Source organism: Euleptes europaea, chromosome 8 (genome assembly GCF_029931775.1).
Source record: "Euleptes europaea isolate rEulEur1 chromosome 8, rEulEur1.hap1, whole genome shotgun sequence".
In the NCBI taxonomy this organism is placed as follows: Eukaryota; Metazoa; Chordata; class Lepidosauria; order Squamata; family Sphaerodactylidae; genus Euleptes; species Euleptes europaea.
In genome coordinates this window covers 23,660,638-23,688,260 of record NC_079319.1, presented here as the reverse complement: position 1 = coordinate 23,688,260, position 27,623 = coordinate 23,660,638, and the positions used below count along the sequence as shown (strand labels likewise).

The following is a 27,623-nucleotide window of genomic DNA, read 5'->3' as shown; positions in this document are numbered from 1 at the left end:
TGTGGTGAAACCGGTAGAGCAGCACAGGAGTCTTGAATCCAATTTTTCAGTGGTGCCAGATTTCTGCACAGACAGTGTTGCACAAATGTATTAAACCCAAGGCTAAATTGCCATAATCCTAGATGCATTGCAGTAGCAACTGATTATGTATCCAGGGTTAAGCAAGGGTATCAACCGGCATGGTTCAACAAGTCTCAAACATACAGGTATATCTTAAATGCAAATTCCTAAACGGACAGTAACTCTCAGCCTCAGGATATACCTACACAACATTTATTTGCATCGCATGTGCAGTTATCCAATGCACCTACTCTAGCCAAGCCACATACCATCCAGCTCATAGATCTCATGAATTATCTGGCTGCCCGTAAGCCAAATGCTGGGAATTGCAGACTCCATAAGCGCCATGCAGTCTAAAAGGCAGAATGAGCAGCCCTGGCATAAAAGACGATTAGCACACCTACCTTCTTGTTTGGAGTACATCTTCTTGCACTTCCAGTTGTGTGTCAAGACATAAAATGGGAGATCCTGTACTGATATGTCTCCAAGTTCTCTGTCTGCTGAAGGGGAACAGCAGTGGTCAACATCGTAAGTTTGTTGTAAGGACAAATAAATTGCTAAGAAATTAGCTATATTAGGAGACAATATGATACGAAGAGAAAGCATGCAAGATGTTCTTCATTGTACAAGGAAAGGCTACAGAAATATGGCATCCTTATTTTAGAAAGGAAAAAAATCCCAGACAGCTTGATCCTATGTATGTTGTTTTTTTAAGTGGGACTTATTTCCAGTTGTACAGGATTGCAAGTTTGTGTTTTGTGTGTCAAATGTCAATCTAGGACTAGGAGGACTTGGGTTCCAATCCCTATTCAGCATTGAAGCTGGGTTACTTTGGGCCTATCAGTCTCTCTCAGCCTAACTTTCCTCATAGGGTTGCTGTGAGGACAGAACCATGTGAATGTACCATGTATGTTACACTGAGCTCTTTGGAGAAAGGGCAGGTAGAAATTTTAGGGATATAGTATATTCCTTAAGGACAGCAGAGAAAAAAATGTTGTCATGGACCCAGGACTATTTTTAGGTTCTCAAAACATTTTAAATTATTTTAAATCCAGTATTGATGCTTATATTTGGAATATTGATCTAAAGCTGCATTTGTAAAGAAAATTATTGTAAACCTCCTGTTTTCAAAAAGTTATATGCTGTACCCCACTTCTGGAAACATTAATGTGAAATTTTTTAAAAAATCTTGCTTTAAAATTAAACATTTCTAAGTATTTAGGATTGAGGTATTAGTCTTTCTAGTTTGGAGGCAGCAGAAGGTACGATTTGTTTAGACTTTGCTTGATATGCCCTCCCTTTTCTAAGTCCCCCCACCACAATTTTTGTTGAGAATCAAAGTTCCAGTTGAATTCAATGGGTCTTGCTTCAGATTAAACATGCCCAGATCATCAAATGATTTTTTATTTTGTTTTGCTGCTGTTTTAGTTGAGCATTTTTATTGTTTTTAATAATCTGAAAGCTGGTATTTATGTGAAGAGGTAGGGTTATAAATACTTTAAACAAATACATAACGATGATATAAAAACTTGTTGTTGTTTTGAATAGTCCCAACTCTCCCCTTCCATTCCTGGCCTCTTAAGCCAAGAGATAGGCAGAATCCTCACAAGCAGCAGAAACAGTGACAATAAAATACTTATTGACTTAATTTGTAATCTCCGCTCCCCTCCAAGGAGCTCAACTGTGGCATATATTTTCTCTTCATCCCCCCCCCCACAACACTCCCAATCAGACATCTTTATTACAGCCCAAGGCCAGCATAAAATACAAAATATACATCCTTTGTTAAAACCATATATACATCCAAAATATATATCCTTTGTTCAAACCATACAGCCCCACAACACTGTGCAGGGTAGAGAGACTGGACAGTGAGTTTCGTATTTGTAAGAGAATTTGAACATGGGTTCACCCAAATTTAACTACCATACTGGCTCTTCAGATTGGAGATTTAGGAATGCCATTTCTGATTTTTTTTTTTTAAAGCCCTCATTGTGCAATTTATTTCTTCTAATGGTTTTTTTTAAAAATTTAATTGTTTTAGGCCTACCCATCTTCCAACAAAGGACCTTCGGCTCGTAAAAACAAACAAAAACAATGCAGTCGCTTCTAACATAATCCTAGTAAACTAGCACAACGGAATGAGTAAGCGCGGGGTTTTAAAGAGGGACGGGAAGCATTCACACATGGGCTCCCCCTCCCCGCCATCTAAAATGGTACGACCCATTCCCTTAGTTCGGCGGCAGTTTGGTCAGTCCAGGAGGAGAAAGGAGCCGTTTGGGTTCCACCATCTGTAGGGAAGCAGGGGAGGGTGCGGAGATAAAACGAGACGGGCTCCCCTTTCTGCCTTCTGAGGGCGGAAGGCGTGCCAGCGCCGCCCCCTCGCCCTTCTCACCGGCCTTTCAAATCTCGCGCGATCCCACCTCCTCCCCAGCTTCGGGTGCGAGACGAAAAAGGCAGTTGCTGTCGGCGAGGAGGAATAACGACTCGGGTTGGGCGGCGTGCTGCGGCCCTCGCCGCCCTCAGGCCAGGCCAGGCCAGGCGCAGCCGTGGCTTCGCTGTTCCTCAGGTGAGGAGGGCGTGCCGTTTGCGGCCGGCACAGGCCTCGCTGGCTTATGTGAGGGGACTGCGGCCCCGGCTTCCTCCATGGGTGGGCAGCCGGGTGGAAAAGCGGTTCTGCATCGGTTCCTGGAGCGCCCGAGAGTTCATTTGCTTCGAAGTCGTCCCATTGAGTTCAGTAGGATTTACTTCCAAGTAAGTGCGTGCAAAAGCGCTGCCGGTTTTGGGGCGGGAGGGCTAGTGGGAAACTTCTCGAAATCTTCTGGTCCTCCAGTACCTGGCATTTATCCTTCGTGGGCAACGCAACGACGTGGGGTTTTTATTGGGTGTGGGGGGGATTTATTGGCAGCATCTCTCTTTTTATATATATATAATTTTTTATAACAAAACATAAAACAAAACAAAAAAACAAAGAGTAATACAAAAATATATATAACAAGAGTATATAATAATACAAAAGAGTGTATAGTCAAAAAGGGCAAGAGTCCAGTAGCACCTTAAAGACTAACAAAAATATTTTCTGGTAGGATATGAGCTTTCATGAGCCACAGCTCACTTCTTCAGATACAGCTAGAATGTGAATCCATCGGTAAGAGTGTATAATACTTCTTAATACATCCATAATTATTGTCAAAGGCTTTCACGGTCAGAGTTCATTGGTTCTTGTAGGTTATCCGGGCTGTGTGGCCGTGGTCTTGGTATTACGCAGCCCGGATAACCTACAAGAACCAACATCCATAATTACCACGTTTTTAAGATCAAAAAGATACCCCTTCAACCCTCCACCCACTGTACAAATGTGACCCCTCACCCGACTTCCGAAGAAGTGTCCTAACTGTTTTAAAAATATCTATCAACAGTAAAATATAAAAAAAACTTAAAACTAGTTTCTACAACTCGCTAATTAAAGTAGTAAAATTATTAGCAGCATCTCGAAGACCCCCTGCTCCAGTCATCGTCTTCGAAAGAAAGGCCGGGATTGGGAAACCGGTTCTAGCGCAGGGTGGAGAAAACAGCCATAGCTTGCAGGCTCCGAGAGCACCAGGCACAAAACATATCAAACACCTGAAATTTCTTGGCCGGTCTTGTAAATAGGAGGCTCTTGTGCCAAATGCATGTTGACAGCTTAATTGGTGTAGGCATTTCCCACCCCCACCCCCCGTGGTTATTTGTGGGGAGGCGCAAGTCGCAGAGAGACCGAACTCAGGCAAGAAATAGGAACAGATTGGCTTACAAACATGTTGCAGACGGTAAATACTTTCTGTGGAGGCATGATGGTTTTTGGCTGAGATGTTGGTACTTGCAGCTATCAGAAATGCCTGCATCATATGTTTACGGGCCTTGTTATTGATCTGTTTTTCAAGCTTTTGGAGGTGCTTCTGAGAACTTTACCTGGTGTGTGTAATGCTCCAGTACAAGAATTCTGTAGTAAAGTAACAGATACTTATTGAGCTTCCCCTGTCTGGTATGGCTGTCAAAAACTGACATGGGTTATTTTGCATTGAAGGATGCAAGTTTATTTTAAAGAGTTGATTTTTTTCTGTAGATTCTGTGTAATATTTGTGAAATCTCAACGTGGTCACACTGTTACCAATTGTAACTTTTTTTGGTTCCTTTACATTTTGTAACAGGGAGAAGCTTAACTTTCCCGTATGAAGAGAACCAAAGAGTTCAATCCACAGCTGTTAGTGCTTTGCCGTGTCTGAGATATGAAAAGATGTGCATACTTTTTCTGTGTTGGCCTTCGCTGTGAAATTAATATCACCTGGGACAGACTGAATATGTGCTGAAGTCAGAAATCTCTGGGAAGATGGGGATCTTTGTACATCTTCTGACTTGGAGTTTAATTTTAAAACTCATATGCGGGCATAGCTCCTTTACGTGTGAACCTATAACTATTCCAAGATGTTCTGAAATGGCCTATAATATGACATATTTCCCAAATATAATGGAACATTATGATCAGGACATGGCAGAAAAACACATGGTGGTGAGTTGTTCTCTTCTTTTCTGAACTATATATTTATATCTTATAAGGAGTTCATTGTGTTGTGAATGGTCACACACTGTTTTTCATAGTTTAATATTTGGGAGGAAGATTATTTGCTTCCTTCCGTAAACTATTTAACCATGTTGTAGACATTAGATTTTGGGGGAGTGGGGTGCTGTAAGAATTAGAGAAAGTAATTTTGCCATAATTTGGTCGTAGAGGACATGCTTTGCATGCAAAACATCCCAGTTGAATTCCTGGTACATCCAGCTAAAGGGATCTCTGGTGGCAGAGTTGAGAAAACATCTGGCCTCAGTCTCTGCAGAGCTGCTACCAGCTAGAGGTGACAGTTCTAGATTACATGGACCAACGATCTGACTTTACAAGGAACTCGAAATGCAGCTCTTCTGATACTTTTTTGAGATTCGAGAATTCTACATGGGTAGTCATGTTGCATCAAAATCAAACAGGAGTCTAGTGGTGCTCAAGGGACAAACAGTTCATTCCAGAATGAGCTTTTGTGATTCGGAGCTCTCTGCATCACATGCATAAGGTGTACATCAGTAAGGCTGATGAAGTTGTATTAAAGGTATATATCGTCATATTTGTACGTGCTTTCTTTTCTTTTAGTTTTTGTACTCTGTTACATACATTGTTTTTCCTAATGTAATAGAAAGTTTTGTGAAAGAATTCTAACTTAACTCTTGTGGAAGGGATTTCATAATATCTTGGTGAAATACTGTTAATCGTAAATAGAGAAGGTGCCCCTGCAACAAAAAAATGTATTCTAAAGCATTCTTTTGAGCTTCCTTGTAATGTAGTTGACATGTCAGTGCATGCAGGAAATGCAAAGCAACCCTGTTCAGTGTGTTTGCGGAGGCAGTGTCCAAGGCTACAGTCCTACACACATATTTGTGTGACGGTTCTATTGAACTCAGTGGGACTTACTTTTGATCAAAACGTATGTGTATTTACAGTGCTGTCTTAAGACTACTTTTCGGGAAGTAGACCCCATTGTGTAGACCATCGAAGGATGACACTGTTAGGTTGCTAATGTATTACAGTGATGTATGGGCTTCTAGTATAAGAAAGTAACCTAACTATATACCTTTTCTTTCTCTCATATCTTCATTCTGTGTCGTTTCTCATCCATTGCTTTTCATTGTTATGAGCAAATATTCCTGTTGAAAGTATCCCTAATATTTTTAGTTTTGTGTCAGAGAGAAAAATGGCATAAGGCAAGACTTACATATGCGGGAAGGGGGGCTTCTTTCCTGTAAGAACATAAGAGGAGCCCTGCTGGAGCAGACCGGTGGTCCATCTGGTCCAGCATACTGTTTCTCACAGCAGTCAGCCTGCTGCTCTGGAAAGCCAGACAGAGCACAGAGGTCAAAGCCTTCCTTGATGCGGCTTCCTAGCACTGGTACGCAGAAGTTTGCTGGCTTCTCGCTCTGATGGGGAGGGCATCTTGAGTGTCGGGTGATTCCCTTTCCATGTCTCTATACTGAAAAGTCGGGTGATCCTCTTCCCATGCCTCTATACTGAAAAGTCAAAGAAGTGGGAGCTTCTTCAGGTAGCACCATCACCAGCATGCCCTGAATCTCTTCCTACCACTTCTGAAGGCAATTCGTTGAAGAAGATAGGACTTTGGTTTGGTCCATAAAGAGCACTTTCTATGTTCTGTGCAATTGCACCATCCATTGGCAATGGGAATAGTGTTTGACATTTCTCAAGTGATAATCCTTAGCTTTTGTATAGTGCTGTTTTGAATGTTCAGAGCACTTCATGTTCATTTGTACTTTATTACGACAGCCTAAAATAGATCAGTATCACTAGTTTCATTGCATTGCAGTAAAACATAAACCACTTTGAAAGCCTGTCTTAGCAGAAAGGTAGGCTGTATTGTAAATGTTAAAAGATTATTTGCATTTGTTTTCTTACGAAACTTTTAAAAATTTATTGCGATAGGAGTAGGCCATCAGTTACTATACTAGTGTCCCTGGTGTTTGTTTTAATTTGGGAAAACTATGGTAGTGGTGGGTTATTGTGCTATCTACCACATATGAGTAGTAACTTTCACTCAATGTTCTTTATCTGCAAAAGTCTGTGGAACTATATTGTCAGCTCATTACCCTTGAAAATGGAACATGGCCAAAGATAACAGTTACACGCAGCTAACGTTCTCATATTTGACAGATCTATAACCAAAATTGCGCTGTCTATGTGCAGGCAAAGCATGTAGTTGTTCATGCCAGATTTTTCCACAAACCAGCATCTTACCAGTAGAACAGTTGTAGTTGTACCAGCAGTTCCCTGAACATGAAGGGAAGACTATGAGCAAAAAATATTTAAGAACAGTATGTGAGTGTAGCCTTAGAATCCAGGTAGGATTTTAGCTGAACCAGTTATAGGATATAGGCTCACATTTTTACTTGCAATTTTAAAAACAAAAGCATTCTGCCTGCTATCTAGTCCTGCCAGAGAACTCGGGGAGTGCATGAGGTTAACCAAGCCTTGTAATAAACCTGTGAGATGGTGACCTTGGGCAAGTCTCATGGGTGCAGATGGATTTGAACCCACATCTCCCTGGTCCTAGTCTAACATTCTATCTACTAAACCACGCTGGCTCTATAACTTCCCTTAGGTCACTAGTTTCAAAACCTAACTAACAAGTTGTTCTGCTATAATCGAGTTACTTAACCTCTTAATTGGGAAACTACTTACAGAGCTTAATTACAAAGCAGAACTATTAGTCCTGTTCCGCAAAGCAAAGGCTTTGAAAAAGTGGTTTGAGCATGCGCCTGGTGTATGTGAGGAGATAGATCTGTGTTTTGGAGAAATGCTCCCCTCCCCCACTGTCCACTCCATTTTGAGGAGCGTGAATACTACTAAGTTAGCTTGCAAAAGCACAGTGCAAGGTCAAAATCCAACAGTTTGTACCTCTTATATAGTTGTGTGATAAAAATGTAGCACAAATGTCTTTGCCATTGCGTGTGCAAACCAGTTTGTTAAAAAATGTGCTTGCACATCTCTTTTCATGTTGGGTGTCTGTCATTTCAGTTAGGGCACAATTATATAGTACTATCTCCTTCTTTAGCCTCCAGCAGCTTGTGCAAACATGACTTAGCTTTGAATGCACAGTTTTCAACTAATAGTAGTCCAGTGTTCTGTAACTATGATACTCTTAACTTTCTTCTGTTAGATCTGCTGCTGTAACAATAACATCTTATGCTTGAATGAAGAAGTCATGTCTGAAATCTAGTAATTCTGCTAGATCAGACACCACAGAATCCACTTGCCCCAACTTTGGTGCTTGTACACTAATCTCCTCCCCTCACCCCTCTCAAGTAAGCATTAACTGGTTCACTATTACGTTTGAACTGGTGTAACCATAGTTACCATTTACTTTAAAAATTAGCTATGGTCGAATGATTGCAGTTAAGTCAGTTCAAACATAGCATTGAACCATAGTTACTGAAGGGCTGTAAGGGGTAGTGAGAAGGGAAGGCAGGCGAGACATTTTTCCTAGCAATGAGGGGGGGGCAGTGTTTTTCTGACATCACAGTTCAACAGGAGAGTGTTTTCCTGTATGTACATTCAGGAGATTATCAGGAGGTGTGAGCTTCTCACTTTGTTTTCAGTTAGCCAATTGGAAACTTTTCTTTATACAATGTTACCTAGCAGAGCTGTATAACATGCCTGGATAAAAAGGAAGCTATGCCTGTTTACTGAAGGTCACAGAGTAGAATACATTTGGTATATTTCCATTCATATATATGGTGTATGTGAGGAGTAGAATATAGCCTAGAATCTTGGAAAGTATCTTCTGGGCATTTCAACATTCAGTAGGAGGAAAAGATCTAGCGTGAATAGAATATTTAATTAAGTGTGTAATGTTTGCTAGAAAAAATGACTTCAGATGACTTCAGATGTGATTATAATATGGAAGTTATCAAACAAACTGCAGTTTAACTCCTCAGTGGATTGGATCCATGCACAAAAGTCATGTGAGATGAAAGAGTGATTGGGTGAAATAATGCTAAAAACTGGCTGGATGCAACCCACTTTATTGTTGAGTAACAGTATACAATCCTTTCTTTTACTGAATACCCATTTCAGTGTGTATGAACATATCTATTGGGGATATGTACTAGCACCAAAAGCTGGATATCTGGAAATTCTGGAACACCATTAAAATAAATAGGAATAGCCATTTTCCCCTATTAAAAAATAGAGAAGGGTAAGGGGCTTTTTAAATGGTTCCCCTCAGCCCCCTGACCCTTTCCTAGTGCCTGTGCCAGCCCCAGGGAGAAGCTGTGATTAGTGCACCTAGCAGCAGCAGCTAGTTCCAGATAGCCATAGGAAATGACTGCAACCCTGAGCATGAACCCTAAACAGCGCAAAGCAAAGGCCACCAGGGCAGCATTGGGCATGGCACAGCAGAACAAATGAGAGCTGGGTGTGGCAGATACCCCAAGCAGCACTGGCAGACAGACCAGAGCGACAGAAGTGGTGGGTGGGTAGGAACTATCCCAGTAGCACTAGACACAGCACTGTTGAATGACTGACTGAACACAGTCTTGCAGTTGGAAGAATGTAAGGGGCAGCGGGTTGAAGCATAGCATACCCTGCACTGAACTGGAAGCATGAGTGGTGTGAACACTACTAGCAGAAGATGCTTGCTGATGCGGATCTCTCTTTGCTCCTGCAAGGAACCCCTGAGATCTCTGAAAAGCTGATTTTGGAGTTTGCAGGACTTATGTGCACAAAAATTCCACATTGACCAGGGATTGTAAGCTGCAGTGAAGAGTGGGCTCAGAGGAAATTGTTCCCTCTCTTCTATTGCATCAGCTGCATTTTTTATACCAAATGGTATCTCTGATTGCAAGAGAGGAAGGTGAGGCATTTTGTTATCTCTCCTCACTCCTTGAGCCAAGTGTCTTGTTCCACATGAGTCTAGTTTTTCAGAGATCTCTAGAGGTTGTTGGGGGCTGTCTGCAAATATGTGTGAACACCCTTGCGCTCATGCTTCGTTGGATCCAATCTACGGTTTTAAAAACAAATATTTAACAAAATGGAACCTGACTCTTGATCAGACTAATCGCCACAAGTATAGCAATTGCTTTAATGCAGCAAAATGTCTATATTATGTATTAATATTATGTATTAACTGGAATGTAGTAACTACTTTCCTTTGTGTCCACATTTCCCATTTATGTATTTTGAAACATGATGCCCCACCCCCACCATCACTGAAGAAACCAAACCAGATGGTCTATCAGTCCAGCATCACTTTGAATGTTACTCTTCCCTGGGCCAGGGTTTCAAGCAGCTAGAGAAGGACTGTAACAAGGGAGGCTGATAGGGCAGGAGTGTGAGTGATGGAAGAAGAAGGGGGGTGCAGACCTCAAACATCTCCCCCCCACATATTTTTGGTAATACGTCTGATCTGTATCAAGACGATGTCATTTCTATATGAAAAGGAATGTAGGCTATGTTGATTAAAGTCAGCTTTGCTTAGCTTTAAGGCATTTTAAAATAACTTTGTAGTAAAAATATTTGTTTTTCCCCCAAAGCCATTTGTTCCTCTCTTGAATATTCGATGCTCTCCTGAAGTCCGCACATTTTTATGCAAAGCGTTTGTACCTTCCTGTATGGGACAAAATCATGTGCTCTACCCATGCCGAAGTCTTTGTGAAAGAGTGTACTCGGACTGTAAACAACAGATGGACACTTTTGGAATTGTGTGGCCGGAGCAGCTTGAATGTGACAGGTACAGAGTTTCCCCATCATTTTTTCCTTGACAATGAAAGCATTTCTGTGTTCTTAATAAAGCCTACTGCTTCCTAGAGACTCTTGAAGCCGCTTTCTGCACATGTGGACATCATCATATACTCAGTTAAGAGCTATGAAATAGGTATCACTTAGTGATGATGGCATACAAAATTAAGACTTGTTTCATTTTTGAATGAATCTACATTGCTCTGATTCTAGGATTTGTTCCATAGTGCTCTTAATTCAATAGGAAGGATTAGTCATTCTGTTTGATGTTGTAAACATTTAATTTCAAATTGAAGTGCCTGCCTAGGAAGCAGAAGAATGTTCAGTATTATCAGTGGCCACAGTATCTTTCCTAGACAAGTGAACTGTATAGAAGAATACCTATTTTGATTATTTCCTGATTTTTCTAGTGGTATTTCCATTAATTTGTATAAAGTGTTTTTACAGTTTCAGCTGCTGTGTAAATCTGTATGCAGATCAGAACGGCCCTGTTTGAACAGTTTTGTACCTAATAACCAGGTTTTTGTCCGGTTTTTCCTTAAGTTTTTCAAGTATATATCTAGATAGAACTAAAAAGATGGTATTGTGAACACTAAAATTAAAAATACAAGGAATCCTCATTAATTGGTAAAAGGAAAATAAAGCTTAACAGATACAGATTTTATAAAAAATATATAGAATCAGTAGAACTACCATTCTACTCAGGCATCTGTAAGGCACACTAAATAAGAGATGCATATGATATATTTGATTATGTAAATAATTTAACAGAGCTCAACAGAACCCAGGCACTGTTGCCCTAGTGCCTAGAAATTTCACTGTGGTGCTTAGTATTTTCTGCAGTGATTTTATTGTAGCATCTCTCAGCAATTTTCAGGGGACGTTCAAAGCTTATTTATCTCTTTGCATCATAATGTTATTTTTTATGAAATAAAAATGTACATGACGTTCTTGTCACTGCTTGTTTACTTAATACCACACTGCTCAATGGTGGTGGATGGATTCATTTCTTAACCAGTTTCATGTTGGGTTGATGACAAGCATGAATTTATTTATAAACACTACTTTTGCCATAGCTCTAGTAAAATTTCAAAAAAATGGAAGAGGATATGGGCATGGAGTAGGGGTCATTGAGGGTGTGGGGGGATTTCCTGCATTGTGCAGGGGGTTGGACTAGATGACCCTTGTGGTCTCTGCCAATTCTGTGATTCTATAAGGTGTTGTGATAGCAATAATTTAAAAACATGGGCATTAAAGCACCAAACCTTGAAGGCTGAAAAAGGAGTCTGGCTCCTAAATTTCTGGGCAGATTCCTAGGAAACCCCCCCCCCCATTTGTCAAGGCCTGATATATAACCTTAGCAGAACTTTTAAAAATCATGTTTTGGGTCTTGTAGAATTCAAAAAGATAAATGTGTATGTAGCACTCCTTTCCTCGCATGCTGTATTTCCTTCTACCTGTGTGGAGCATATTCTGATGCTTTGAAATTACATTGTAAGCTCTAGATATGTGACTTCTCTGGAGCCAGCTGATGAACTCAGGCAAACATCAGCCATGTAAAGAGACAGTAGGCAGTGTAAGCACACAGTTTACAGCATTGTTATCAAATGTGAGATGTAGCCCTGAGTGTCTTTAAATGAAGAATGAAAAGGTGGAAATTTTCCGTTCTCCCTGTTGTCGTCTTTTAAAAGGAATTTTCTAACCTGAAAATCATCTTGAATACCAAATCCACCATGCCTGCCCGCTACGAGGCATGACAAGGAGCCATTTCCATTTCTTTAAAGCTAGGAGACTAAAATACCCAACTAAATTCATGCTGAGGATATATTAGCCCCAAAAAAGGAGGAAAAGGAATTTGCTGCTGGTGCTATTGCTAGAGCAACCACCAGCTGGCACCAGAAGATGGTGGAGCACAGTGCTGGATGCTGATGTTTCATTCTGTCACCAAATTTGAGGTAGAGGTTTTTTAAAGGCAAAATATTTTCTCAGATTTTTTTGGCATCCTTGCATCTAATATGTTACTTGTGTGAAATTAACTCCCAGTCAGTGTTCCATTAATTCAGGGCTAACAAGTTAAAACTTAATCTAGACAAGATAAAGTTTATGATGGCAAGCCCTCCTAGAATTGGAAGGACATTGGTGTTATCTGTCCTAAATGAGGCTGCATTCCTCCTACAGCACTACATGTACAGGTAGGTTCTTCTGGATCCTGCATTGATACTAAATTCCCAGGATCCTGCATTGATACTAAATTCCCAGGTGACAGAAGGAACCAAAGATACATTTTACCACTTAATCCTGACAGCCTGGTGCTATGGCTTTTCTCTGACAATGGTTGTCATGTATTTCTTCACCTCCCCCACCCCCATTGCATGTACTGGTTTACAACAAAACAAGCAAATTCAAACATAGATGAGCTCTCCAGTCTTAAAATAAAAATATAAAATTCTCAAAGCAGCTTACTTGAAAAAAACCCCAATAATTATTCCCTTCCTCTACCACCTTTCCCAGTATTCCTGGGACTACTTCCTGGGAATTTTCAGCAGAATTCCTGCTAAATGTTTTAGCCCATACTCCCAGGACATGGTGTCATCATTGTCCTGAGACCAGAGGATGGAAGTGCCAGGTTTTGCTCTAATGGTATGTTTTTGTTGGTTTACAAATTAGATAATACACATAAGTGATTTTTCTTGATTTCCCAAGTGATAACTGAAGGAAATAACTTAAGACCATTTTGTTCAAAAATGTACTATAAGCTTTGCAGGTAATACATCATGTTTTTACATTTTTCTTTGCAAATTCAATTACAGATCAGCTTGACATTTTATAAAGTTCTTCGGAAGAATCTGTTTTAAGACACGAGGAGAAATAACAGTAAATGATGCCCATGGGTCAAGTCCATGGCATTTCTGAATTTTTCTCTTAACTTTCTAGGTTGAAGGATTGTGATGAAACTGTTCCTGTCAGTGCTTCTCCAACTGTGAGGACACCTGACACTCGGAAGACTCCAGGACAGCCTAGAAGGGACTATGGTTTTTGGTGTCCACGACACCTCCAGACTTCCAGTGGACAAGGCTACAAATTTTTGGGAATTGATCATTGTGCACCCCCATGTCCCAATATGTACTTCAGTGATCATGAGCTAGATGTTGCCAAAAGCTTCATTGGGATAGTTTCAATTTTTTGCCTTTGTGCCACTCTGTTCACATTCCTAACATTTTTGATAGACGTTAAACGGTTCAGGTATCCAGAGAGGCCAATAATATATTATTCTGTTTGTTGTAGCATAGTGTCTCTGGTATACTTCCTTGGGTTTGTCCTAGGTAATCGAACGGCCTGCAGCAAGGGAGATGAAAAACTACGAACTGGTGAAACGGTTGTTCTTGGTTCTCAGAACAAGGGTTGCACAATTGTTTTTATGGCTTTGTATTTCTTCACTATGGCAGGAACTGTTTGGTGGGTGATCCTCACAGTTACTTGGTTCCTAGCTGCTGGACGCAAATGGAGCTGTGAAGCTATTGAACAAAAAGCAATGTGGTTTCATGCGATTGCCTGGGGCATGCCTGGTTTTCTCACCATCATGCTTCTTGCCATGAACAAAGTGGAAGGTGACAATATCAGTGGCGTTTGTTTTGTTGGTCTCTATGACTTGGATGCTTCCCGATACTTTGTCCTGCTGCCTCTGTGCCTTTGTGTCATTGTTGGTCTGTCTCTCCTCTTAGCTGGCATAATTTCCCTAAATCATGTACGGCAGGTCATTCAAAATGATGGCAGGAATCAAGAAAAGCTAAAGAAATTCATGATTAGAATTGGTGTCTTCAGTGGCTTGTATCTCGTACCGCTTGTGATGCTCTTAGGATGTTACATCTACGAGCAGGTGTACAGGAAGATCTGGGAAACTACATGGGTCGCTGATCACTGTGATGAATTCCATATACCCTGTCCTTATCAGGTAAGGGCAAACTACTTGCAGAGTTTATGCTTCAATAACTGAGATGTTTAAGGTATATTAATATTGTGTGTGCACAGTTCTAGAGCTTTGTTTATTGGCAACAAATGTGGTATTACTGTGTTGTGCATCATATGCCACTTGACTCTGAAAGAGGTGATTGTGAAATGCTCCTCTGGGCTGCTAAGGCCCTTTGGGGTCGGGGTATGTATTTTGTTATCAGATAGCTGTCTCCTAGGAAAAGTAAATCTGTGTTTGTGTGTGGACACACATACTCCAGAATGTGCATGATGTATAAAACTCCAAAATGTCTACAGTTGTAGGTAGCTGTAGTGGTGCATTGGGGAAAAATCCCCAGAGCTGGATACTCTAGATCTCTTCCACTAGCTGGATCACTTTCCTGTGGCAGAAGGAGTCTTTTCCTGGCTCAGGATGATCAGAAGAGCATCTGTGAATGACTCCTGCTGGAGGAAAGGATCCTCACTGAGTGAACAGATCCTTTTTATAAGGCAGATGAAAATAATTGTGTAATGCAGCAGAGCTGGTGTCAAGCTAAAGAGTGTTGTTGCACTATTGGTTTTGTACTCTGAAATGTAAAGCAAGGAAACCATTTGTCTATTGTATTCTCACAGAATGGTTATTGTTTTCCAGGTGAAGATGTTAAAGAGGCCAGAAATAATTTTGTTTCTGATGAAATATCTGATGACCTTAATTGTTGGCATATCTCCAGTATTCTGGGTGGGAAGTAAAAAGACCTGTTCTGAATGGGCAGGTTTCTTCAACAGAAATCGCAAGAGAGAGTAAGACTTTTTTTTTTTTTGGCTTGCAGTGGTGGTGAGATTATTTATAATGTGAGTGATAGTGGTGAGATTATTTATAAAATGCCTTTTTCTGTTAGACTTGTTACTAGCGTGCTTTAAAAATTTGTATTTTTGTGTGTATGGTGTATATAACCATGCATCTCTGTATTTTATTAGCTCTATGAGTGCCAATAGTGCACAAACACCCTTTAAACATTTTAAAGTATCATTTTAAAGTGATACTTCCTGTTTGGAGCTACTGCTACTTTTTTAGCCCTGTCGTTCCCTGGAATTGCCTTCTATTCTTTGTGTTCTAGCAGCAACGAACAAGGATCGCTCCTTTTCTGCCTGAACATATAATTTACATACGTATGCCCTTAATCAAGAAAACAGCTATATTAGTCTAGCCAGAACTATATATTTGAGATTATGAAGAAAAAAACTGTAAAACACAACAAAGGGCACATTTGTTACAGATCTGAAAGTCACCCGTTATCTAGCAAAAGAAAGTACTAGCAAACAACTGAATTAGAATTCATCAAGAAGTTTGACACCATCTCCCTAGGGTTTGGGATTCCTCAGCTATCACAGGTGTTAACTATTGTAGTAAAATTAGAGAGATCTGCTGCTGTTGTAAATGTTGTCTGTACTTTTTTCACACTCTGCTTCTTGCATCTTTTGACTTTTATGTTTACATTTTTTTCATCATAACCTCATTTATATGTCTGCCTAGTGACACAGATGTATATGTCTAATCCATGAAATTTTATGCTAGAATAAAATCTAGTTAACCTTTAAACTGCCACAAGCCCCCTACTTATTTCAACTAAGTAATGACTTGGTTTTAGCAATAAGTCCCTTGTAATCAGTCACCTGTTCTTTGGTAAAGTAGTCTTTTCTCCACTTTGCAAGACACTGAGCTGCTTAATCTACAGCAGCACAGCTATGGTTTAGTCAGACATTTGGGCACATGTTTAGTTAGACAGCTGGTCAACCAATAATAATAATGAAATGCTGTCAAGTTGCAACAAATTTATGGTCAACCCCTCATGGGGTTTTCAAGGCAAAATAGGAGCACAGATTTTTTTAAGTCTGTTTTTGCTGTCCTCTGCATAGCAACCTAGGTTTTCTTGGTGGTCTCTCATCCAAGTACTAACCATGGCTGACCCTGCGTAGCTTCCAACTTCTGATGGGTTTGAGCTAGTTTGGGCTATTCAAGCTGTGGCTGATCATCTGCTGGTTTCTTATTCTCAGATGTAGGCTGCTGTTTCCCCTTTTTCTTCCCAAAATTAGAGGTGCAAAATTAGAGGTGTAAAAATACCATTTACTCGGTTGTAATCTGCAAGACATCCTGACCTGGATGGCCCAGGCTAGCCTGATCTCATCAGATCTCAGAAGCTAAGCAGGGTCAGCCCTGGTTAGTATTTGGATGGGAGATCATCAAGGAATACCAAGGTTGCTGTGCAGAGGAAGGCACTGGCAAACCACCTCTGTTAGTCTCTTGCCATGAAAACCCCCAAAAGGGGTCACCATAAGTCTGCTGCGACTTAACGGCACTTTACATACACAATCTGCAAGACATTTTATACCAAATAGATACAAGAGACCTTTAGATAAGGGCCTAAAAGATCTTTTTCTCTCTCCTTCCTGTTCCTTTTTTAAAAAAATGTACAGCTATGATAAAGAGTCTTGGTGAGTTTGAATGTTTGCACACTTTTGCGTTTTGATTGGTCCTAATAAAAGGTATTATGTGGTTTTTGTAATTTTTCTTAGGGCCCTACATGGTTGGTTGCAATCCCAAACCTATTGTTTTCAAGATCCCCCCACCCAGTCTGCTTTATTTACATGAATTATTTGATTCTGGCATAACTTTCTGAGAACTTCCTTGGTTATTTATTCAGCAACACTATTTTGCATACAAATAAATATTCTTTGAAGATTCTGAATTTCTTTTCTTTTTATAAATCCTGGAATTTCTTAATGGGAGAATGCAATTCAGTTTGAATTTGCTTACTGAATATCCTTTGTGCAGTTATAAATAGGTTATTTGTAGTCTCCATTTTCATATTTTTCCATACCCATCCTGGATTTTTAATGTGGTTTTTAACATTCCTGTATTCCTTTGGACCTCTCCAGTAAAGCCTTGCAAGCAGTTGCTCAGCTTTCTCCGTCAGCTTCCTTTGTCTGCATTCCTTAACAGTGAACATATATATTCCGTTCACTATCCCCTCTTTTTCCAGTCCTGTTTAGTTATTTCATATGTTTTTACTTAATGGACTTTTACCTAAGCGATTTACTGTACATATGTATAACCCTTTCTTTCCCTGTAACATCTACTTTACTTATACAATCGTACCTTTATGTAACTACTTTTACATACTGTTGTTCTCTTGCATTTAAAAAAGCGTGCAAGTACCCTGTCATTGGCTGACTAGTGTGATAGCATGTGATATTTAGGAAGGTTGGAGTAAATGTCTGAACTGCACACATTTTTACAAACAATGCAGAATCTGTGAGAGAAGTAACAAGTCATTTTGGAGATGGGAACAGCTGTATTTTTTATTTACCGGTATTTAAAAATTTCTAACCCACTCTCCCTGGCCAAGGCCAGGCTCATGTGGCATACGTGTGCATCGAGACTGAGGATTAGGAAGTGGGCCCAAGGAAGGCTAATGGGAGGGCTTCCCTAATACAGGGAGGAGTAGGGTAGGCAATGGCTACAGCAAGGAACTGAGGTACTGGCCTGAAGGAACAACAGATGGAAGGGGGAAATGGGCAAGTGGGGCTGTGGGAAAACATGGTCTAGGGACGGAAGGACTGCCCTGTTTGTAAGAAAAGAGGAGGACAGAGGGTGAGGTTTGGAGGGCACAGAGTTAAATGCCTGAGAAGCAGGATTCTGAGAAAAGCAAAAAAGTAGAAGGGCAAAAGCACTTCCCATTAAGCTGGGAAATTCACTGCTGCAGGATGGAGTGACGGCCATTTGCTTAGATGGCTTTTACAACATTGAGACAAACTCATGGAAGAGCAGTTTATTAATGGAGAATACATGGAACCTTCATGTTTAGAGGATCTGTATATCTTAGTCAGTTTGTAGGGGGCCTAGGAATGACTGGTGCCTTCATGCTTGTGGGACGAGCAGCCAAACTTTAGATCAGTAGCCCATCTAGTCCAGCAACCTGGAGGCAAAATGCCTCTGACCCTGGAGGTCCTATTCAGCTGCCATAGCCAATAGCCAACAACAGGCCTGTCCTCCCTAAATCTGTCCAGCCCTCTCTAAAATTAATCTAAGACAGTGTTCATCATCACATCTCGTGACATTAAGTTCCATCAATACTTTCTGGAGTCATCTGGCAGCCACTGTTAGAATAGAATGCTGCACTAGATTACCTTCTATCTGATCTCATTGGGCTTTTATGTTCTTATGTGTTCTTAGGGTTTAAGGAAAATGGGGTACAGGCAGGGTGTTGAGAGCCAGGGAGGAAATATACCTGGAGAAACATTCCACATGCCTTGGGGTCTGTGAGTTTCATGCTTCAGTGCATAATACATTGGAAGTGGGTCTGAGATGAGATTCCAGCTCAGAAACAGGGTCACTGAATGACCTTGGGCAAATCTCTTTGTCTCTCAGCTTCCCCTTATTTATTTCACACCATACATAAGTGATTGACATCTGTTAGTCATATTGAACAGGCACATATTTCTTCAAATAGTCACCAATGATGTTTTCATCCCAGGCTATGGGGGGAAATAGAATTAGTAATTACCCAGCTCATGGGTCCTTGGGAAGATGACAAATAAGATTGCATAGCCAGCGTGATGTAGTGGTTAAGAGTGGTGGTTTGGAATGGTGAACTGTGACCTGGAGAACCTGGTGTGATTCCCCACTCCTCCACATGAGTGGCGGAGGCTAATCTGGTGGACTGGATTAGTTTTCCCACTCCTACACATGAAGCCAGCTGGGTGACCGTGGGCTAGTCACAGCTCTCTTAGAGCTCTCTCAGCCCCACCTACCTCACAGGGTGTGTATTGTGGGGAGGGGAAGCGAAGGTGATTGTAAAGCTGGTTTGATTTTGCCTTAAATGGTAGAGAAAGTCATTATAAAAACAACTCTTCTTCTTCGTAGCACTTTGCATATTAGTGTTATATAAGTGAAAAATGATGTGTTCCCATTTCATTAGACTTGCTCCATATAAATTAAAATAACATCGGGTGCAGTCTGGCATTGTTTGAAATCAGTGGGAGTTTTGGCATTGTTTTCAGGTCTTGTGGTTGTCAGAACATCTTCTAAATATGGTTCTTGTAGGTTATCCGGGCTGTGTAACCGTGGCCTTGGTATTTTCTTTCCTGACTGCTGGCGAAACGTCAGGAAAGAAAATACCAAGACCACGGTTACACAGCCCGGATAACCTTCAAGAACCAATGAACTCTGACCATGAAAGCCTTCGACAATATCTTCTAAATAATTGACACTTTTTTTTTCTCCCCAGTCCAATAAGTGAGAGCCGGAGAGTGTTGCAAGAGTCGTGTGAATTTTTCTTAAAGCACAATTCTAAAGCTAAGCATAAGAAGAAGCACTACAAATCCAGCTCTCATAAACTGAAGGTGATCTCAAAGTCCATGGGGACTAGTACAGGTGTCACGACCAACCATGGAACTTCTGCTGTTGCAATCGCAAACCATGATTATTTAAGCCAAGAGACTTTTACTGAAATCAAGAGCCTTCCGGAAACATCTGGGAGAGAAATGGAAGCCGATGGGGTGCCCAGCCAAAAAGCGGAGAAGGAAGGATGTGCCTGCAGTGAACAGAGTGCATTGCAAATATCGTCTGGCTCTAAAGTGGCTTTGGAACAGATGGAAAAGAGAAGGAAGACAGACAACTCACAAGATATGATCAGCTTATCCGAAAGCACGAAGAGGATGCTTGAAGGAAGGTTAGGTTCTCCATTTTTTAAAAACTTGTGCATGCTCTTCTAAAAGATGATACCTATACTTAGAAATAAAGGCAAAGGGAGTATAAATCTTAGAAAAAACAAGTGTCTATCCCATGAAAATGTATCATCTGTGCAAGAGGTAGGTGGTTGTGTTGGTCAGTTGACAGTAGTTTTCTTAATGAGACATCTGCACAATGAAAACTGAAAATCAGATACAGCGGTTTACGTAGCTGTCAGGCAGTATCCGGTGTCAAGTATGGAACTGCAGTAAAGTGCTTGATCTGGGACCGGAACAGAAGATATTAACAGTGTGGTGTCCAGATGCAGTGGAAATTAGATTATTCAGCAGGGATTCTGAAACCGTTATGACAGTTGGGCAGTCATGTTAGACTTGGATATGAGATACCTGCCTTGGTCTTGCCATAGTGGCTCAGTATTTCTTCACCTCCATTATACTTCTCTAAAATGGGACCCCTCTCACAGGGTCTAGTGAGCACAGACAGCATAAATATCCACAAAGTGGATTGTTGGCTAAAATGGTATTTAAACTATGAAAGTACAAAATCCAAACTAAGCTTGTATTGACGTGACCATAAAAAGTTTTTCATTTGTCAGATCTTATCAACTTGGAAGGCTTTAAGAGGGGAGTGGACATGTTCATGGAGGAGTATTCATGGCTACTAGTAAAATTGGATACTAGTCATGATGCATACCTATTCTCCAGGATCAGAGGAGCATGGCAAATATATTAGATGCTGTGGAACAGAGGCAGGATGGTGCTGCTGCAGTTGTCTTGGCTTCCTAGAGGCACCTGGTTGGCCACTGTGTGAACGGACTGCTGGACTCGATGGACCTTGGTCTGATCCAGCATGGCCTTTCTTATTTTCTTATGACCTGGATGGCCCAGGCTAGACTGATCTCGTCAGATCTCAGAAGCTAAGCAGGGTCAGCCCTGGCTAGTATTTGGATGGGAGACCACCAAGGAATAACAGGGTTGCTGTGCAGAGGAAGGCACTGGCAAACCACCTCTGTTAGTCTCTTGCCATGAAAACCCCAAAAAAGGGGTCTCCATAAGTTGGTTGCTACTTGACTGCACTTTACATACACACACACACACACACACACACACACACACACACACACACACACACACACACGGATATAACAGGCTGCCTTATACTGAGGTAGATGATGAGTCCAGCTAGTTATTCTGTCTGCATAGGTCTGCTGCCTGAGATCTTTATCAGGAGATGCAGGTGACTGAGCATGTAACATTACACATGTAAAGCCTATGTACTCATTTAAGCAGATGAAATACATGTAGCCCAGTGACTTAAAATTGATTAATTTAGTTTAACGCCATTTCTTTGGATTGCTTCAACATAGAACATTTCTTCTTATGTCCATGTAGGACAACTCCTAAAAGTGACATCACTGAAGGTCTTCCACTCCAAGTCAGTCATCCCCACCTTGATGTTTCCCAGCCAGAGACTACCAAGGGCTCAATCTTGCTACTTCCTCACTCATCTCCTGATTCCAGAAAAGCTCCAGAGTCTGGTAACAGTTCAAATGCTTAAAAAAGAAAGAAAAAAGGAAGCGTTTTGGGGATATCTTCAGTTCCTGAAACTGATTCTTTGTTACACTGGAAATGACTGCTGCATTGTGCCTTATGAGGAAGCATGGTGCTTTTGTTTGCACTTCAGGAAAAGGAAAAAATTGTATTGTGAGTATGCCTAGCAATAGTTTCCTACTTAAACTAATAGCGAGTAGTAAACTTAAGACAAAAAGCGGTCAACAGGTATGTTACCGCTTTATAAGTATTACATCAAACTCTATTAAAATAATGAGGGGAAGGGTTCAATATTTTGAAAAGTATGGGCAAATTTTATTTGTTTCAGTTTCTCCTGCTAGCAATATTTTTACTGTTTAAATAATCTTTATCATAAACGCCTTTGTTGCACAGGGCAAAAATGCAGTTTTTAGAAGTGAGGGTTGTGTGCTGTAACAAAATAATGGGACTTGCCCAATGCAAGCAACTCCTACAGCTGAGATGTTATCCTCTGCCTGCTTTCTTGTCTTCCAGTCAGTTGTCTGTAGCTTGCTTGTTAGGGGATCTGTAATCCTTTCCTGTTACATATTAAAGCTGCTGATCATTTTCACCAACCTCGATGTCTCCTTTGCACAAAGACCCGTGGGATGTTGCTGAGAAAGGTGCTCTCCTTCTGCACCCACCAGAATTGTGCAGCTGCCTTTACATATTACAGCTATATTGCATCAAGGACATTGGGCATCCTTGATGTAGATGTTTCTGTCAAGAATTTGGGTTGGGATGCCATTTGTGGAATGCTCATATGTTGTTTCTGGGCCATTAGTGAGGCTGTACGGTAGTCTACACACTGAAATGGAAAGGGATTTTGGCATTAGACAGCAACTGGACATAGATATTTTTGTACAACTGTTAGCATAGAACTACTTTTTCTCTTGCACTACAGAAGGTGTATTTTATGCTAGTACATACCTCAGTCTTTTTCCTCTCTCTGCTTTGCTAGAATGATGTCTTGGGATGAGGGAGGGAAGAGAAATGAATAAGCTACTATTCAGCAGTTATGAGCAATAGCATTGTATGTACTCGTCAGTGCCAAAGCTGTTTCCATTCTGGGACCTTCACATTTGATGCGTGAACACAACTTATAGATAACTTTCATTTTGAAGGTCATTCTGCATAAATGGGCATTGCAGTCCATCCTTTTTTCTTACTGTCCTTCTATCCAGGCATAGAATATACCTTTGATAGACAATATACCATCCAAGGTATCTGGAAGCTAACTTTTGTGGGCTACGGGTTTTAATCTAAATCTTAACCTCAGCTTTCATTTTTATAAGCAATATTTTATTCTTATGGATGTAGGATTCTGAGTCTGTCTTGAATATGGGAGAGATCATGCAATCCTGATTTTCCATTTCATTAACTTCAGATCTCATTTTTTTCACTCGATTTCAAATATTTGGGGCCTGTGAGTACTGTATTTGTTTCATCTATTGGCATTTCAAAACAAGGTTCTTTGCCAATTTTGTCTGCTGGTAGAATATGAAGATCAGCTGCATTTGTCCTTAGTGTAGATTCGGGTTCCTTAGTTCCTTTTATTCCAGTAGTGTAAAGTGACCCCTGTGTTATATAAAAGATTACTCTATTTAAAATAAAAATGTCCTTCAGAAGATAGGTTGTGTATACAACATTTAATGATCTCAGTGGGTTGGATCCAACCAGCTTTTCCACAGGTGAAAAGGGGGGGAGTGTCCCTTGGACCATCAGAGGTTATGTTGGGGATTGTGGAGTCTGCATCTGCAGAAGGCATGTAGGATGGGGGCTGTAATCAGAAGACATAGCTGAGACTGAGTGAAAAAGCTAGTTGCACCCAACCCGCTAGATCTAGTGGTTCCTTTATTGTGTTGGCCTAGTAGGTAATTATATAAATTAAGCCTGGCTTTGCAGTTATGAGCAAATGCTTATCTTCACTTCCATCATGAGTTACTGGTGGGGTCTCCTTTAAGATTGTGGAGTCTCCTTTAAATTCAGTTGGGTTTCAACTATCAGGGGATGCTGCTTGTTTGAACATTGTTCATATTCTGGGGCAATAACTTCATACTATGCAATCCTGGAGCATGGGGCCAGTGCCCTCTTGTTAAGGAAAAGTGGGTATATGCCCAGCGTGGCTGAAGAAACTGCTCTGGGCACATCAGTGAAACCAGAACTGGTAGAGGCAACAATAATGCTGGCTCATGTTGCCTTTCATGTGTCAGTTCTGTTGGGTGGTTACTACTAACCGAGATTAGGGATGCTTGTATACCCCCTGTGGTTTGGTTCATCTTCTGATTGCCAGTAGTGACCAGGGAGTTGGTTTGTTCTAAGGCCTGTTCCCTGTTTGTGCCAGCTGGAGGAGAAGAGAAACTTACTTTCAGTCCCCCCTCCCCACTTGAAGTGAACAAATTACAAGTTTGCAGGCAGAGAGATAAGATGCTGATTGCTTTTCTCTGCCTCCGCTCCAAAGTTGTGGTGAAGGGGGGCCATCAACATGTTCTCTCCTTGCTTGCAAGTTTTTCTTGGTTTCCACTGAAACTGGGGCATGGGGTGGAGCAGAAGCCGGCTCCAGCTTTTGGTTCTCCCCGAAACTTTCCTGTGTCCCAGCACAGCAAGGCCAGGATAAACTGGAATGCTGGAATATCAGAACCCGACTCCCAGCTTATCCCCTTAATCAGTTAAGAGTCGGCTTTTGACCAATAGAGCAGGCGCAGACCTGTTTAGCAGCTGTATGAACTGTTTGCTGAACATAACCTTGATCAGCTCATGCTCTGGTCATGATTTCTGAACAGGGAATGTTCGACTGCTGAACAGGTTTGTTGCAAAATCTGCAGCATCCTCAAATGACATGAGAGTGATCTAAGTGGGCCCTGACTCTGTGAACCTAACACGTTTATGACTGTTTTGATGTATTTACTACAATAAGAATTTAAAGTAGCATGCCCAATTTGATGGCATGCAGCTCTGTTTTCTGCTTTGTTCAGCTTTATTGGGCTACATTAAAGTAATACTACTTCAAAGAAAAATCATATAACTACCAAGTAAATAAGGAAGGTGTTTCTGACAGAGCAAAATTCCCTCCATGGTATGCTGAATTTTGAATGCCTTTTGTATTACATTTCTAATTTTTATAACTTATTGCCTTAAACAAAGTCCGTTGGTGTTCTTTCTGGCTGCTTATTTTCAGCATTCAATTGCATGTATCCATCCTTAGCCTCGAGGAACTTCATCCTAAGAATCTTTCCTATAACGTGTGGCTCTTCTGTTGGAAGGCTCAAACTTTGTTCAGTGGTGCGGTATGGGAGGATACATGCCTTGCCGTAATTAGGAAAGACTGAAAATGTTGTAAATATTACCTGGGAAAAAGAACTTGCCTGCTCAGTCTGCTACTGACACACTTGTGAATTTAATTTTTTGTACACATTTTTAGCAACTGTATTTTTTACTATCTGGGTCAATAAAAATTTCTATACTATAAAAGAGACATGTGTTCTTTATTGTTTATGGGAAGGCTGGAAAGGAACCATTAGTTTAGATAATGATGGAATTGGACTGAACAAAGTCCATTGAGTCCAGCCATTCTAGTTTTAAACAATGACTAGCCAAATTTCTCAGGAAAGTTCACAAGCAGGGTCTGATTGAAATAACTGTGCTTCCAGCATGTGGTATTATACTTTCTCTAGTAATCTTTTATACAGGTCTGCCTTCTATTAGATATATAGCTATTAAACACTAACTTACAAGCTAATGGTCATTGCCACAACAATGTGTTTCGTAAGTTACTTATTCACTCATGTCTGTTCTAAAACAGATGTATCCAGGTCTTTTATTATAAACAGCCAAAATATTGTGCATTCTTCTGAGCTTGTGTACTGTTTTGTGATGGTATGGTTGGTTTTACTAAAAAATAAATAAATCACATGACTTTTTATGTTTGATTTTTTTCCATGGACCAGTCACTCCCTATAACCTGTCACTTTTTGTTTGTCCATATTACTGCCAATCAGTTTTATTGGACTACTTTTTCCTTTGTGCTCTCCACACCAGCTATAATTATTTGCCTCTATCCTGCTTTCCCAAATACATACTTTTTTTGCTTAAACTAAAAAGGTCTGGCTTAGTAAGTCTTTTTCTCCTTTTTAATAGAGAAGATGCTGTACACCTTGATGATTGTATTTGCCTTTTTGTGTACTTCTCCTGCTTCTATGATTTGTTTGTGGATGGCATATTCAGCATAGAAGAATGTCCTGAAGGAAGGAGCACCGTAGGTTTATGATGACATTACACTACTTACAATTCTATTCCTATTCCTCACATTGAATTTGCCTTTTCATCCCTGCCAGACAGTGCAGGTTTTAGGGAAATTTCTATTATGCTTGAACCAGCTTTCAGTGTAAATCAACAGCAGATAACAATCAGGTAACACCTATGTTCCCAAAGTTAAATACCTCTTGGTTAAACTAATGAATGTATGAAAATTTTCATTTCTTCAGCCTCTCTTTAAACCCTAACAGGGCTTGACCTCCCTGCAAAGAGCAGGACGACAGTAGAGGGAGGTGGGCTGTACTTCTTTGAAATCTGTGGACTATCATGAAAGCAGAGAGCAGAGCATGTTTTTCACACTGCTTTTCAATGGAATGCAAGATACTGCTTCAAGACTTTCCTGAGTTCTCCTGATGCAGCAAAATGAAACAGACTTACGCAAAGCAGTGACAAACATAACAGCTGAATAGGGTGAAGAATCCGTTTCCCTTTTGAAGTCTGACCACCCACTCTCCACACACCATGTCATTAAAACTCCACATCACAGGAAAAGCTCTGCGCCCATCAGCTGCCATTGGCTCTTTGAAGACACAAGCCTGCTTTTTGTTTGGCTCTTTGAACAAAAACCCTTGCCAATAATCACTTTCTACTATTAGCATGCAAGAAAAATGAGGACCGGCATCAAAGGGAATTTGTGGCTTACAGTGCAGCTTTATATACACTCAGTTTTGCATCCTTCTCCCCCAGTTTATTTTTCCTGTTCATTTTTCCTCTTGAAGAGAAAACTGTGCACTTACCTTGCAATTGAACTGAATCTGTTTTAAAAACAAAGGTTTCCTTATTTCCTGAGCCTTCTAGTCGGTACCTGAAGATACTGATTGAGTTGGGGGGTGGGGCATGCTCACATTTATCTTTCCTAAATCTCTATGGAAATCAGGCCCTCTTCTGCCAATGGCTCAGAAATTGACATGCTAATCTATGCTTATTCTCTAGCACCAGGCTTGCCTGCATTAATAATTCTCTGCAGGTCAGAAGTTAAAAGAATCAAATACACTTTATATCTATGTGCTGCTCTTTGTTGAGGGAATTGCTGTGAATAACAGACACTCCAGTATTTCCACAGTTGAAATTGTGTCACTCAGAGGTAACTTTTCCTCTGTTTTGTTTTAGAATGATGGGGATGGAAAATCATCTCAATGGTGTTTCATTGACCTATTTCCATTACCTCCACCACTCTATTGAATAAAAAGCACATACTTAGCATAGGTGAACAAAAACGTGGGGGGAGCACATGATCATTATCCACATGGTTATCAAACTGTAAAGCACAAGGTGAAGAATTTCTAAGGGTATTTTTAAGATCCTGTCAGACCATAAAATTATAGTCATAAACAATAGTCAGCAAGGCTGGTTTCTTCAATAAATGGGCATTAAGGACAAGCCGTCTTCTGAAAATTACCCACTCTCAGCCTAACCTACCTCATAGGGTTGTTGTGAGGATAAAATGGAGGAGAGGAGAATGATGCAAGCCATTTTGGGTCCCCGTTGGGGAGAAAGGCGGGATATACCGTATTTTTCGCTCCATAAGACGCACTTTTTTCCTTCTCAAAAGTGAGGGGAAATGTGGGTGCGTCTTATAGAGTGAATGTGCGCACAGAGCCGGCTGGGTGCGCTGGGAGGCAGCCGGGGAAAGCTGCCTCGCGCCGTTCCA

At 40.8% G+C, this 27,623-nt stretch overlaps 1 protein-coding gene across 1 annotated transcript; it reads left to right on the top strand.

Moving 5' to 3' along the window:
* Nucleotides 1-4,352: 4,352 nt before the first annotated feature.
* On the top strand, nt 4,353-21,647 carry FZD6 (frizzled class receptor 6). Its single transcript, XM_056854663.1, has 6 exons — nt 4,353-4,609; nt 10,186-10,382; nt 13,325-14,342; nt 14,991-15,139; nt 19,627-20,070; nt 21,482-21,647. Exons 1-6 carry the CDS (start codon nt 4,430-4,432, stop codon nt 21,645-21,647), a joined length of 2,154 nt encoding a protein of 717 aa, XP_056710641.1. The 5' UTR covers nt 4,353-4,429.
* The last annotated feature ends 5,976 nt before the right edge of the window (nt 21,648-27,623 follow it).

Excerpts from the sequence above, each read along its gene's own strand:
- FZD6 (XM_056854663.1), top strand. The coding sequence starts at position 4,430 with ATGGGGATCTTTGTACATCTTCTGACTTGGAGTTTAATTTTAAAACTC. Across the intron at positions 10,383-13,324 it reads GAGCAGCTTGAATGTGACAG|GTTGAAGGATTGTGATGAAA; the intron begins GTACAGAGTTTC and ends TTAACTTTCTAG. Across the intron at positions 15,140-19,626 it reads AACAGAAATCGCAAGAGAGA|TCCAATAAGTGAGAGCCGGA; the intron begins GTAAGACTTTTT and ends TTTTCTCCCCAG.